The 16,115-nt window shown below is 36.4% G+C and overlaps 1 protein-coding gene and 1 pseudogene across 1 annotated transcript in view; one reads left to right on the top strand and one right to left on the bottom strand.

Annotated features, from left to right (window-relative positions):
• HECW2 (HECT, C2 and WW domain containing E3 ubiquitin protein ligase 2) overlaps positions 1-16,115 on the top strand; it is a 205,516-nt gene that overhangs the window by 108,515 nt on the left and 80,886 nt on the right. Inside the window, exon 13 of the mRNA XM_025039312.1 lies at positions 8,894-9,079. Within this exon, the coding sequence (XP_024895080.1) occupies positions 8,894-9,079 (186 nt within the window). The remainder of the gene's footprint in view (positions 1-8,893; positions 9,080-16,115) is intronic.
• LOC112470715 lies at positions 11,755-11,870 on the bottom strand (annotated as a pseudogene).

Here is a 16,115-nt window from a genome sequence, read left to right as displayed (position 1 = left end):
ATAAGGAAATAGAGAAGGATCGAGCACGAAAGGAGTCATAGGCAGACGTTGTCAAGATTTGGAGGGTAAATAGATAGACCAGAATCTGATGATGACTCTGAGTGTTAATAATAATAACATATAAATAATAAACGAGAATACATGATTAATGAATAATAAGAGGAAAACTGGAATTAGAGTCCTGTTAAAGGAATGGAAGAACATATTGAATTTAACAAAATAGATTATATGCCTTAGGAAAAATAAAGTAGACTACAGGGAAAAGTAGAAGTCAGCATAGTCCTATCACCAGTTGTTGGTGAGGTTATTAGTGTGTACATGTTTATTGACATTAATATATTTCTGTCTTCTTTCATTAGCTTTGCTTTATATGTATAAGCATCAATCTGGCTTTACTGCTCATTATCTTCTGGTTTACAGGTTTAGCTTGGAACAGAGAAGATGTGGGAGGAGAGTAAACAGTGAATAGCATGCTAGCTGTTGGATTTCATGCAAGAGGAATTAGACTTGCCATGCATTCAACTTAGCGACAGTTTGTTGATTTCTTATTATGTCCTAGGCACTGTGCTAAGTGCTTGAGATAAAAAAAAATGATAGCAACTGTGGGTCTTGGAGTCCCAGACTTGAAAACACATTCCGGTGTAATGAGTAGAGTTAGGAATGCAATGAAAATGGAAGGCCATAAAAAAACACGCTGCTGGAATGAGTAATTAACTCTGGGAAAGGCACATGGGAGCAGCCGTAGAGGGTTTGCATTTGAGATAAGTTTCAAAGGCTGAATAGGAACTTGCCCTAGAAATGAGAAGGGCCAGTGCATTCTAGGTAGAAGGGGCATCATTCGCAAAATAAGGGATTCAATTTATGAAGTTGTAGGGCTATCTTGATAATTACTAAATTCTCAATATAGTAGTTTTTTAGTACTGAAACTAGATTCTTAGTACAGTAGTTTGGTGTTCTTGGTGTGTTGAGAGCATAGGACACTAGTGAAAGTCAAATTTGAGCCTGGAAAGGTAAGCAGAAGCCAAGTTACATGAAACTAAACTTGTGTGTGGGCAATTTTAGGATATGGTAGGCTGTCATGCACGGAAGAATGGGCTAACATTTAAAAATGTCACTCTAAAACAGAAAGTGTCATGGCGTGGTGGGAATAGCTTTGGACTTGCAGTCAGATAACACAAGTTTTCCTTTGATGTTTGTCCATTTGTCATGCATTTAATCAACCAATATTTATTAAACATCTATGATTGCCTGGTACATTCTAGACTCTGGGGATAGAGTGGTAAATAAGATAGATAGAATGGAGTAAAGATAACAAACTAGTGAACAAGAAAAGATAAGTCAGATAGTGCAATGTAGCATGAGGCAACTGAAACAGTATAGGTGACTGGGCTAGGGTGACTTGCAGATAAGTTACTGGGAGTGCTGGCTTTAGATCAGATGGATAGGAAGATCTCTCCAAGGGAGCTATATATTCAAGCTGTTGTAAAATGTCAAGTGAGTTAAAAATCCGGGAGCAGAACCTTCCTTGGAAAGGAAAAAAGAGCAAAGGTATGAGGGCACGAATGAGTTTATCGTGGTACACAGTACAGTCAAAGGCGTGAGCGGGACTTTAGGAAGCGGGGCTTGTATGATTTGGCAAGGGGTTTGGGCTTTATTCTAAATGGAATTTATTCTAAAGGGATTTCCTATAGGGATGTAGTTTCAATTTTTAAAAGCTCTTTCCAGCTTTCGAGAATGGGCTTTAGAGGGAAAATAGGCATCAAGGAGATAAGTGAAAACACCCTGTAGTGAAACATGCAAAGGGCTTGGACTAGTGCAGTGGCAATGGAGATGGTGACAAGTGGATGAATATGGGACATAGTTGGTAGGGAGAGCTGAAATTTTTGCTAATAGATTAGAATGTGGGGATAAGAGAGAAAAACTTTAATAAAGAGCTACTGATTGAATTGTAGTGTTTGGGATTGGGGGTGGTGGTTTGCTGGTAAATGTTTAACCAATCTGCTCTGTGAAAGAAAAGTGTGTGCGTGTGTGCGTATGTGTGTGCGCGTGTGTGTATAAAATATACATATTTTACCAATGTAAAGCACATAATTTATAAATTATAAAATATGTTGAATACTTTTGTTGATTTTTGCCAAACTGTTTATCAGTAGTCAATCTGCATTTGTAACTGATGAACAAGTATAGTTCCAATATGAATGTTCCTGTTTGTTTATGTTCACAAAGCAAGACAACAGTGAAACAGGGGAGACACGTGTCAGAACTTTACACTTCTCTGTCAATGAGGCCAGCACTTCTTTGTTGAGCCAGATAAGAGTTTTCGAATACCAGACATGTATTTTTTCATTTTTTAATGTGTGTGCTATTTGCAATGTAACAGCACAGTTTGAAGTGTAATCTATATTATTTTTAGCACTTTATTTTCTCCACCAATTTCTTTAGTCCAGACCTTATGTCTAGAAAAAGACAGCAAGCTTTTCCTGTAAAGGGCCAGAGTACATATATTCAGTTTTCAGGCCAAGGACAACATGTGAATGAACAGATTGGCTGTACTCCAACAAAACTTTGCAAACATAGCCAGCCAGTCTGTAGTTTACCACTGCTAGTCTAGAACCCACCAAATAATAGAAGGCCTGATTTGCAATTACCGATTTCTGTAGTGTTAATACTCCCACTACGGCCAATTTCAAGCTACCAATATGACCTCACTAAGCACCGAGTTCTATCTTCTCTATATGGGCTGCCTTTTTTTATACAAGTTTCTCATCATGGTAGAGTTTCAATTAAAGGCTGGATTCTTAGTCATTGGGTTGTGGTATAAGGCTGCGGTTTTTAAACTTGGTAGGCTTTTATAAATAAATGGATATTCTTGGTTTTCAAACATTAGAGATTCTGGTTCGCTAGGTATAGAGTGGATCCCAGGATTCTGTATCTTTTTTTAAGGCCCCTTAAGTGATTCTGATATTTGTAGTCTGTGACCTGTAATTGCAGATTCTCTAGTATAAAGAGATGTTGCATTAAATGACCTCACTACCTTTGTCACAACCATGATTCATCAGGACTCATGACAACCGACTTACTTAAACTGTGTAAAAATACTCAGTAGCTTATTCATTTTTTGTTTAGTTTGTTTTCCTGTTTTCTTTGGTTTTCCCATTTCTTTCCTCGGGCATGAGTTTAAAACTTATTTTGCTGGACAGCCCATCTTAATTTTAAAATATTCTTTCTAAAGCATTTTAATTGTTTTCTTCCTCCTACTTGAATTGTAGTCATTACCGGCTTAAAAGATCATCCATTCTGTGCACCTGTGCATATCTATAAGATTTAAATTCCGTTGGGTTTTAGAAGGTTTATTTCCCTGATTTATGTATGGCAGGAATTAAAGTTGCTGGATTTTTCTCGCTGATGGTCTCAAGATATGAATTTATGGGGATAAGTTGGCCAATTTTTTGTAAAGGGCATTACTTACTGGAATTTCTTTTCCTAGAGTAGCAGAATATGTTACAAAACTAACTTTAATTTACTTTCCTTATTTTAAGATTTATTATCTAGCCTTTTTTTCTTGAATTGTTTATGATCTATAACTGTTTCACTAGATTCTCTTTGTATATTACTGAAAATGTTCGGCATACAAAAGGAGTATATTAATTTAAAAGCTTTCCTAATTCTCTTTTTTTATGACTTGAAGATATCAGTTTATGTTGTAAGCTAGTCATGAAAAATAGATTTCATGTAGCAGTAATTTACCTCATCATCTTTATTGAAAAGAACAAAATTAAGGAAAACTGGAGAAATAAAATATTGTTTTTTTTCTGTTTTGCATTATAGTTGCTTTAAGATATATTCTACTGCCCTCTATTGGTTGTGATTAGATTTCTTCCAAAATTGTCTTGATAAAACATTTCCCATGATAACTCAAAATTTAGTTATTAGTGTCATGCCTTTTATAGTTGGCATGCCTGTGTTTGTCTAATAATTGTCATATATAAATGTATTTATTATATGCAACTGAATAATGTTTTCAACATATATGCCAAATAGTTATTACTGTCATTTTAATAAGCTCCAGAAGTACATTAATTCCATCATAAAAACTCTTTAGTACTTAACGAAGAAAAATATTGTCCCAAAATACATAAACTTATTCTTACAAATCAGGGATTCCTGCTATTGCAAAATAAATGAATTGATAATTTACAGTTAGTTTGGTCAATATGTTAAAATTCCTCTCCATTTTACTGTTTAGGTAGATGATAAGAATGTAAAATCCCTGTGATTAAGAATATAGACAAACTGTAAGATAAAAATAAAAACAGACTGTGTAAGACAGGACTGTTTCCACATCCTAGCATACATGGTATGGAAACAATGTTATTTGATTTTGTTTATAATAAATTCTGTTTAGTGAATAATATATACAGATGATCACATCTGTTCCCACATATGAGAGACATTTGTTATAGATGCAGTGATGATATCTTCCAAGCATAAATCCAGAATACCTATTCTTAATGAAGGATTTTCTAAATATGAGTGATATATTTTATTTAGCAGTAATGTGCTTACCTGTATTATGGAACAGAACAGAATTAGATGAAATCAACACCAGGTCAAGTAATCCAGGACATATGGTCACCATAAAACTAAAAACAAAAACAAAAACCCTGCCACAAAAAGAAAAAAAGGATTATTATTTGCATTGGTTGTTTGATAAGAACTGAATGTTTACACGTAATTTTCTTACTCTGCTGCCAAATGACAGAAACATTTTCCTCAACTCCTTTAAATATTTTTCATTTGTAACATCTCAAACACTTAACCAAACAAAACACATTAAGCTCTAAGGAGTGCTATTTTAACAAAATTTCACTAGAGAAATTCAGTTGATCATTCAGTTGATCACTCACTCAGCTGTCAAGTGTTTATTTCTTGCTAGGAAGACAAGAATCAACCAAGAAGTTTGAGAAAAGCAGTTTTGGAATAGAGAAAGACTAACTGAAAAGGATATTATTTTAAATCACATCAAAGGAAAACAAAACCTGTGCTGTTTAGAGTTCATTCAGAGGGGCTCTGTCCACTATTACCAACTGCCAACTGGACTTAACTGCTTGTGTTCACACATGACAGCTTCACAGGTGACACCATTCTGTGCAATATCATGAGTCTGTGCTCTGAAGTAAGCCCCATTTTGCCCTTCTCGAATCTACTTTTATTTCAAGTAGAAAATCACACCCCTTTATTGCACCTTTTTCTAGAATATTAAAACAAAACAAAACATCAGTTCAAACAAAGAAAAGTATCCTCACCCAGTTAGAACCACTGAACCCCAGAGACAGAATAAGTAACTTTTTTCTCTTAACTCACACCTCTGTCGATGGCAGTTTATATGAAGACTAAATTCTTTCAATCTGATCTCACCTGTTTAGTGTTTCTCGACTCCTTGGACCACTCTCATCCTTAGCTCTGCTAGTTCTATCACTGTATTTCACTATTTGTACTGCCATTGTGGCCTTTGGTTTCCAAACTCTACTTTCTGCCTTCAGTTTCCAAACTCTACTTTCTTCCTCCCACCTCCCCCTATAATTTTCCTTCTCCATCCTTTTGAGTGATCAGGCCGTGCTCATTTCAGTATCTTCAGGGTTTAGAGTAGGGCTTAGCACCCAATTTATCAAAGGTTATGTACCCTTCTTTAGTTAAGAATTCTGGCCCAAGATCTTCAAAGACCTCAAAAGTAGAAAACAATTTTATTACTATCATTCATGTTATAACATAGGTATGGTAGTTATAATCCCTTATGTATTCTTTTACTTACTTCTATTCTATATTTTTATAGTGATTTTTACTTCTACAAATCACATTTATATCCTTTGTTTGATTGGATTTGAATCCTACACACTTGTGAAGAAGGCAGGATAGTTATTATTACCCCATCTTACAGTTGAGTAAATTGAGGCAGAGGTTAAATGACTTCTTTCTCTCTGTCAATGAATGATAGGGCTGTGACTAGAATCTTTACCACAGTTTTGTATGAACTGGAGTATAAATATCCTTTCTGAACCAAATTTCACAGAAAGGATAGTTATACTCCAGTTCATATATATACATAAACTGCAATATAAATATATGTTTATAAATAGTATACATATTGAATAAACATATATAAAATATATTCAAAATAGAATAAGCATGTGTATATAAACAGGTGTAACTATATGTTACGTGTATATACATATGTAAACATAAATTAACATGTATATGTAAACAAATTATGTATAGTTTCTTAATAAAAATGTAGAAGTCTAGAGGGATGTTCCTGTTTGCAATAAGTGTTTTATATAGCCCCTAATAGTCATGTGCATGTTATTCAGACTTGAAAAACCTATAATTCTAAAGGTTGTTTGCTAGTTACTAATGAGAGAAATCTTTCTTGCACTTAATTTACTTTGGTAGATATTTTTTGCAAAGATCACTCGAATGTGGCACTATATTACATGTCTCATTGAGTAGAGAGGAGGAAGATGAAAGGACATAATTAATTATAAGACAAGTCTAAAGCCTTCGATGCTTAAAGAGCTGTCCAACCCCAGAGAATTACTTCAAGCCTGAGGCTTGGATGGATTCCCTCACCTAATTATCATTACTTCTTGCCCTAATGAAATTCTGCTTCTTTTCTTTAGCAAAGTGAAGAGCATTTCTGATGCTTTGGATAAAGAATCAGGATGTGGCCTATTAATTTATTTTAATCAGGGAGGGAGAAGTGAGGGGGGGTCAAGAGATATACCTATTTAGAACAACAGTTAATCTAATGATTTATCTGACAGAATTATTCCACTCTAAATTGTCCCCAAAGAGACTTATTAGGGAGTATGAATTGAAAGCTCATTACCGTCACCTCCACACACGTTAGTGTGATCTCAGGTCTCTAAGCTTGCAATGGCTTATGTGAAAATATACTAGCAGCGCAAAGCCAAATGCAAAAAACACATGTCTTGCTGATTGTATGTTAAACTCCAAGGTAGGGTCAGCCATAGGCTAAACTATTAATTAGCTTATGTTTGTCTCTGACAAACCTTCGACCTCTTTTATTAGTCTCCTTTGCTTTCATGGTATCACCTTCTTATTCTCTCATGATCTCTAATTGCCCAGAACCCCTGCTTAGGCCTGCTTGGTTTGGCAGTACTCTGTGCTCTGAACCTCACAATTTCTCACAGCCATCAAAACCTCCTTTTCTTCAGGTTGAAATATAACCCCAAAATATTTTATACTCGGCGTATTAAGGAACTAGTATACTAGTATTTGAGGAAAGTTCAATGTGCTCTTCCTCTCTCCTTCCGTTTTGTTTTAATAGGGAAAAAATATTTTAATGCAAAGTGAAAAGTATGTAATGATGGTGAATCAATCAGAATAACTATGTAATGGTTATTTTATGTACTTTAGGTTACATGTCAATAATGGCAAATAACACATCTCAGTGACTTAAGCTAACAAATGTTTGTTTTACATTCCAAATTGGGCCCAGCCTGGGGAGCAGCCACCATTTCAAACTTTGCCAGTTGTTGTGCCAAAGGAAAGAAAGCTGTAGAAGGACTCACACTGGCAATAAATGTTCTGACCTAGACATGACACATCTTGAGGGACCCCGGAAAATTAGGAGCAATGTTGACGGTCCTCATACTCGTTCATCTTTTATCGTCAATAGCTACCACAGTACTGGGCACAGCAAAGACAATGAATGTTTATTAAAATGAAGTGATTTTCAGGGATTCTGGTTCCTTTTGGGTTTGGCTTTGTTTGTCTTAAACTGAAATAAATAACAGAACCTATGATGTAAAACCTGAAGGCCTCCAGATTCAGTGTAGTGTCCCTGGGACACTAAAGGTAGGAGGAATTCAAAGCCCTTTGAATCTATCTGAGAAGAATAGAATTCCAGGCTTATATCATTCAGGGCCAGGTCAGTTTCATAAATATCATATTTCTTCTGATGATTCATGGAAATAGCTCCACACAGTTATTACTTTTGTACTCCTTGGTGCATGGTATTGTGCAGTGAATATTTGTTGACTGACTTATATGTGGACAGACCATGGCTTATGGTCAGTTTTTAGAATCTTCTTTAAGCATCAGAGATGAAGTCTTAGCATCTTTGACAAAACAATTACTTTTTTATGTGGTTGTTTAAGTGGAATTTTATTAAATGTGCACTTTGATCATATAGTCCAGCCATATAAATACATAGGAACAATAGAGAGAGAAAGAAAAAAAAAAAACCAAGATATGTAGTTCAGGAAGTTCTATTTACCATTCCATCCACTGAAAGCGTGAGATGAAGAACCTCAATCTACCATGGTCTCAGTTGAACACGACTCAACTGTGAGAGCGACTGAGCCCATTGCATGTACTTCTGATATCCAAATATATGGCCAAGCATTTTTCCCTACAATTTGACTTCTAAATGTATGCCCACTGCTTCATGTGGCATTCACTCAAATAACCAATAATCTGTACCAATGCTGGAGGGAAAACTGGCTATGTTGGGGCTCGCTGTGAGGTGGTCTGTTTGTCTCCAGCATGGTGTGATTTTGACTGTATGTATGTGTGTCTGTTTGCCTAAAAGCAACTTTAGGACCTAACATCCCCTATAAAATGAGACTCCACAGCATTCTTATTCATCAGAGACCTAGACGTCATTGGCGAAGATGACCTTACTTTCTGTAGTCTGTCTATATTATTTTGATTAAAATATTTTGCTCTGTCTGCTGTTTCCATGTGTATGTCTAGAGTTATGTTGAAGCCTACATACCCATAAGTAGACTAGATATACCCACGTATAGTATACATGTTGCTTTTGCATGTCACAATCGGTTTAACATTAGCTCTCCATCCTTTTCGCCAGAGTGCCTACCGCATGTTTACAAACAACACGTGTTTGAAGCACATGATCACCAAAGTCCGGCGGGACACCCACCACTTTGAACGCTACCAGCATAACCGGGACCTTGTGGGATTCCTCAACATGTTTGCAAACAAACAGCTGGAGCTGCCGAGGGGCTGGGAAATGAAACACGATCATCAGGGCAAGGTAACATGAATTACTGGGGGGAAGCTGCTGAGTGACTGGGGGCTGCCTGTGACCTTGACACTTGGCTCTGCCCTTCAAGAGAGGGCTGAAAGCCCTTTGTGTGGTGAAACAGTCCATCTCCTGGTTTGAGTGAAACCTGGACAAGCAAATTGTTATTACAAACAGTTAAATTACACTGTTTTGAAGTAGTGCATGCAGTGGACAGGTGTGAGGGCACTTGTTCACCATACACTCACTTTTGCCTGAATATTCTTCTATCTGTAATCTCTCACCATTTTCTGCTGATTAGAGAAAAGATTTTGTAGGAAATGACACTTCCTTCTCCCTTGCTAAATAGCTTGTGTTATGAGTAGTTGAATAAAAGTTGTATTGTTTGGCGAAGGTGGCTAGGAGGTTGCTAAGCAACTGCCCAAGGTGTGTCTTTGTGACGCTGTCTGGGCTTGAGCCTCAGTCTTGTTGGTTTAAAACCTGATTTTGTTAGCACATTAAATAAGACTCATAAATTGATTAATTTATGATGAGACATATGTAGCTGTTTCTCACAGGCCAGAGTAACCACATGTGTATTTCTTTTGTAGACAGGGTTATAATCGGAAGGTTGTTAGATAAGTATGAAATCAGAATGAGAAATTTAGTAATTTTTATAAGGTGTTCCTTTATTTACTTAGCTCTTGTTTAGCACTAACTATGAGCCATGAACTGTTTAAGGTTTTATATATTTAAGCTCTTAACAACAACTCCATAAGGCAGTACTATTACAATTATTGGCAAGGAGCCTTAGGTCCAGAGTGGTTCAGTGACTTGCTGAGTGTCACAGAGATGGGCAGTGACTGAGCTGTGCTCTAACCCAGGCAGTCTGGTTTAAGGGCCCATGCTTTTAACCATGACATTATGCTCTCCAAGTAGTAACCAACCTCAGTTTCCCTGTCTGTAAAGAAACTTGAAATATGTGGTTCGTAGGGTGAGGAGGATTAAAATAATATGATATTTAAGGTAACTGTGCTTGGCTCATTCATTCAATAAATATTTATTGAGTACCTATGCAAATTACTAATAAGCCAACTACTTCATACAACTGCCATTCTCCTGGAAAGAGATGGGCAATAAACAAATAAATACATAGCATGCCAGGAGCCTGTTAATGCCATGATTTAAAAGAAAGCAGGGGTCTAAGAAAAGGCAGAAGTGGAGACTTATTTTATATAGGGTGGCTGGGGAAGGCCTCACAGACAAGGCTATACGTGAACAGAGACCTGAACGAAGTGAGGAGAAAACCGTATCGGAGGAAGAGCATTCAAGGTGAATGATATGTGTAAAGTACTCAGTAAATGCCATTCTCCTCCAAAGTACCCTGTAGCAATACTGCCACAGTAGCATCTTATTTATCCTGAACTCAGCTTCCAACAATCTCATCTGAGAACCTATAAACGGTCAAAATAGGTGTTACAAAGTGCATGTATTTTAATGCATGAGAGGAGCGCTCAGATTCTCATTGAAACCATTAATTTTTTTTCTGTAAATCTTTTTAATAAACCTCTAATTCCCAGCCCAGAAAAGATTAGATGTGGCAAGCATGAAAGTTAGGATAGGTGAAGGAGAATGGTTTTGTGATTATGTCCCTCGATCGCAGGTAAAATGGCACTGCATCAGTCAGGTGGGCATGGCAATTAAGGACTTTGAAAAAAACACTGATGGAGTTATACCTGGGTATACAAGAGCAATAGCATACCTAGAATTCAGTTCTGTTCTCAACTCTGACATTTACCTGGTGTCATGAAGAACTGTACTCATTAGAGAACTATGTCCAAAGAAAACCAAGTTGCTATAATACTACATATATTTCTACTTCGTGTAGAGACTTAACTTGCTACATCATTTTGTATCTTTAGCTAAAGGGGATTGGGAACTTGTAGTGTACACTAGAAGTGGAGAAGATAGTCTCTTTCTACCAGTCATAATTTGCTAGACACGCTTCAGGAGAGAGCTTATTAATAACCTCTGGACCTTGAGAAAAGTTTAAATTGCATTTAGGATACTGTTTAAGATGAATTATGATGAATTATTAAGAACAAGATTTGTCTCATAGCTTTTATAAAAGTGTTGATAGTTAAACAGTGGTAAACATTATCTCACCTCCGTGGGTAACACAGCTATCCATCTTATTCCCTGAGGGCTTTGGACTCGTGTGGGAGTTTCAACCTAAAGTTGCAGGCATTGTAAAGAACCCTGAAAGTGGGCTAATAGATAGCTGACCTCATAATCTACTGGTAGATTTGCAGTTGAATGGTGTTTGGTGTGCAAGGACCCCTGCCTTATGGTCAAAATGGATTATCAGACAGGCCTGAAAGCTTATCACTTTAGCCTGACCTCTCTGCTTCATGACTTAGGATTTTAACAAGATTTCTAACTAAGCGGGACACCTTAACTAAAGCAGATATACCTCCCTGTGACTTCTTCCTATCCTTCCTTTACAAATGATTGGCTTCTGATGAACTAAAATAACTTAAAAGAACATTTGGGAGAGGCTCGCGCTATGTCTGTGTTTGGTTGCACTGCTTTTGACTGCACTTTAGAAGTTATAACTTCCATCTTCCAGGCAGCTAATAGGTTTTCTTCCATGCCCTGAAATTTTAGGCTCCCTTTTTTTAATTTACTTATTTTATTATTATTATTTATGCCTACAGCACCTGGTCTTCCTAGGTGGTCTCTCATCCAAGTACTAACCAGGCCCGACCCTGCTTAGCTTCCGAGATCAGACATCGGGCTTGTTCATGGTGGCATGGCCATAGACCATGGACCATTGCTCCACTGGGGCGCAAACACAGGACTTTCTGCATGTAAAGCAGATGTGCTAACTGCTACACTATGGAACTATGTCCTAGCTTCCCTTTTATCAATGAATTGCTTTGCTTCCAGAAAATTTAAAGGGGTGAACTTTTTTTTTATTTACTATAATAACAAAAGCTTTTAAATATTATTAAGTTATTTTCTACAATGATGACTGATTTCTAGAATCGACATGGAATAAGGTGTCCAAATCTTCATCTGCATGAAATGATTCTTAAAAGGAATGTTCTCAGATTTAGTCTTTCAGGCTTATGAAATTTGGTTCTATGTCTTCTTCTCAAGTGCAACATCTTCCTTTCATGTTTCATTTAGTCATTCAACATACTTTCGAATGCCTGCTGTGTGCATGCCACTGTGATAACAATGATAAAAGCTAACACTTAATGTAGCATTATGTAACATGTAACATTGACTATGTACTAGATGATGTTATAAGCACTTAGATTAGTTCCTTTCATGCTCATAGCAGCCTTATAGATAGCTGCTAGGTTTATCCACATTTCATAGAAGAAACTGAGGCACAGCATAGTTAAGTGAATTGACCAGCATCCCACAATTAGCAAGCGATAGAATTGAATTTGAACCCAAGAAGTCTAGCTCCAGAATCTGTGCTCTTATACTGCCTTTCTCCAGTGAGTTGGGTGAATGGATATCTTCAGCAATTATAATGAAGGTAGTAAAAGGTGCTGTGGAGAAGGTGGGGGCTTTCAGACACATCCTCGAAGGGTAGTGCATTGGATGGGTTGCTCCTAACTTTCCAGGTGTAAGTGATTGGTCCTTTCTTGAATCCCACATAATTTCACTTGCATGGTTTCATGACATCTGTCCCCATCTGTCTCATGGTATAGTTCTTCCCAAACAGATGATCCCCTTCTCGGGAGTTATTATATTTATTTTTTAATTACCCCCTTTTCTACTCCAGTGCTTTTCACATAGAAGGTGCTCAGAACAAGTTTGATGAATGACTGAAACTCGTCACCAGTAGTTTCACTGTTATTCAATAATCTTTGCTTTGGACAAATGAAGTGGCTGCCAGCCTCCCTCCCCACTCCAACTCCCTCCTGTGCTCTCACCAGAAGTAGCACCTAGATTTGCCCCATTTGTCTTCACTTAAAGTTATCTTGGATTTTTCACATTGCATGTTTGAACAAGGTAGTGATTATGCTTACACTTTAGCTGTCTTCAATTTTTTCTAATTACTTAAGTGCAAGGGTTTAAATTGGGTGAGATTTCACAGGATTCTAGATCTGGTATGCTCTTTTGGGGAGTTTTAGGGTGAAAAACATCCTTGACTCACATAGAAGAAGTAAAATTTTTAAAAATTAACCATTAATTAAAGAATAAGAACAGAATATTGGGCCTTGCTAGGTAATATGGTGATGATGGTGATGACAATGATAATGATGACACCTGCATTTATTCAACTCGTACTATGTGCCAGGCACTGTACTAGATACTTTTCCATGGATCATCTTATTTGTACTTAATGGCACTTTATGAGGTGGGTATTATTATTATTATTATTATCCACATTTTACTGAAATTTAGAGATATTAAATGATGTGTGTATTAGCAGGCAAGGAAGGAATCCAGGATTCAGACTCTAGTAGTGTGACTCTTAAGCACTGCACTGTACTAGGAGGGATTCCCTTTGGAAATGAGAGATGCTTTATCATCCCAAGGAAGAAGAGTTTCAGGCCAGATGCTGAGATTACTGGTATCCTTGAAGGCTGAATGACATGTAAAGGTATTGATTAAATCACTGGTGCTCTGGCAAAGACCATATCACCAGAAACACATACTTGGGTCCATGCTTAAATATCACAAAGTCTTTATGGCATTCTTATATACTAAGGGCACATGGAGTTCACACACACTGATGGCTTATGAGATGTCAGGCTCTGTATTAGATGCCAGGCTCCATGCTAAGGATATTAGTTCATTTAACTTTCACAATAATCCTATGGAATAGCTTTTATTATAGATGAAAGAAAACAAAGCTCAAAGAGGTTAAGTGTGCAAGTTAAACTCTTAGATACAAATCCATGTCTTTATTCAAAACCTGTAATAATTTTTCTAGGCAACATTAGTCTAGAGCTCACTGGTCATTAACCACCTAACTTGAAATAATGTCATTTAAATTTACTGGATCCGAGTTTCCTTATCTCTACAAATTAGTAGGTTGATCATCTTTTCATGTGCTCATTGACCATTTGTAAATCTTCCTTGGAAAAATGTGTGTTCGAAGTCTTTGCCCATTGGGTTATTTATTTGTTTTACTGAGTTGTAAGAGTTTTTTATATTTTTTGAATATGAGTCCCTTATCAGATGTATGCTTTGCAAATACTTTCTCCTGTCCTGTGAATTGTCTTTTCACTGTCTTGATGGTATTTTTTACAGCACAAAAATTTAATTTTGATGTAGCCCAGTTAATTTGTATTTCCTTCTGTAGCTTGTGCTTTTGGAGTTATTTCTAAGAAAGCATTATCTAACTCAAGGGCACAAAGATTTACCCCTGTGTTTTCTTCTAAGTTTTATAGTTTTAGCTCTTACATTTAGATCTAGGATTCATTTTGGGTTAATTATTTTGTATGGTGTCAGGTAAGGGATTCAACTTTTTTTGCCTGTGGATATCTAGTTGCCCCAACACGTTTGTTAAAGACTGTTCTTTCCCATTGATCTTATTAGTTATTAGGAAAATCCAAATCAAAGGCACAGTGAGACTCATTTAATTGGCCATAAAACAAAACAAAACAAAACAAAACAGTAGAAAATGGTAAATGTTTGCAAGGATGTGGAGAAATTGGAACCCTCATATATTGCTAGTGGTAATATAGTGCAGCCGTTTGGAAATGGTTAGACAGTTCCTAAAAAAATGTTACACAAAGAGTTGATACATGATCCAGCAGTTTCACAAGTAGGCATATATGCAAGAGAAATGAAAATATACTTCCACACAGAAACATGTACACAAATGCACACAGTAGCATTGTTCATAATAGCCAAAGGGTAGAAACAACCCAAATGTCCATTAACTGGTAAATGGATAAATGTGATAGATTCAATCAATGGAACGATATTTGACAATACGAAGGAATGAGGTACTGATACACCGTAGAGGAACCTTAAAAATATTCACTGAGTGAAAAAAACTAGTCACAACAATCACATATTGTAATATTCCATTTATTTGAAATGTCTAGAATAGACAAATCTATAGAGATGTGAAGTAGATTTGTGGTTTCTTTGTGTTGCACAGGGACTGGGGAGTAAATGCTAATGACTATAGAGTTTCTTGAGGGGTGGTGATGTTCTAAAATTATGATGATGGTTGCACAATCCTGTGTATATACTATGAAACAATGAATTGCGAACTTAAAATGGGTGAATTGTGTCGTATTTAAATTACATCTCAATAAAGCTGTTTAAAAAATTAATAGGTGGGATAAGAGAAAGATCAGCATTCCCTTTTTAGCTCCTAGATTCCATAGATCTCTGATTCTGCTGTCTTGACGTTTGAATAGTATGGTTCCCAACTGGATTTGCTATCAAATATGTAATACTTTTGGCTTTTAATTACATTTGGAAAAGTCTCCTTCATAATTCGATAGTGTGTTTTAATCAATATTTTGTTCCATTACTTGACTTCCTTAATTATTTTGATTCTGTAATAGCGGAACTGGCAATTAAGCCAGGTTTCATTTCATTCAGGATTGTCCTTATGAGACTGTACTGTGATCAACATCTGTGTATATTTGTTAAGTCGAAGGCCTAGAATTTTCACCTAACATAGAGGACACATTTGACTTGCCTTATTTTGAAATAAAACAAGCAAAGAAAGTGGCCCCATACAGAAAAATTTTTCAGCTTGGTTCTTATTGTAATAACTTTTAAATTTTTGTACACTCTCAGGAGTATGAAAATCAAGGGTAATTTGGGTTCTGGGTTACAGTGTTGATATAGACTATATTTTTATAAGAAATAGCATCAGTAGTATTAAAATATGAGTTAAAAATGCTTATGGTTCTTGGCTGGGTTTGATCATTAGTATGTGCTCACGGGGATAATGTATCTGGAAGATGAATATGAGGTTTAATAAAGAAAACCAAATGTTATTTAACTTAGGAGTCTCTCTCTCTCTCTCTCTCTCTCTCTCTCTCTCCTTCTTCTTCCCTCCCTTCCCCTTTTC

The sequence above is a fragment of the Pteropus alecto genome, unplaced genomic scaffold (genome assembly GCF_000325575.1).
Source record: "Pteropus alecto unplaced genomic scaffold, ASM32557v1 scaffold3, whole genome shotgun sequence".
Classification (NCBI taxonomy): Eukaryota; Metazoa; Chordata; class Mammalia; order Chiroptera; family Pteropodidae; genus Pteropus; species Pteropus alecto.
This window is presented reverse-complemented; position numbering and strand designations above follow the sequence as displayed.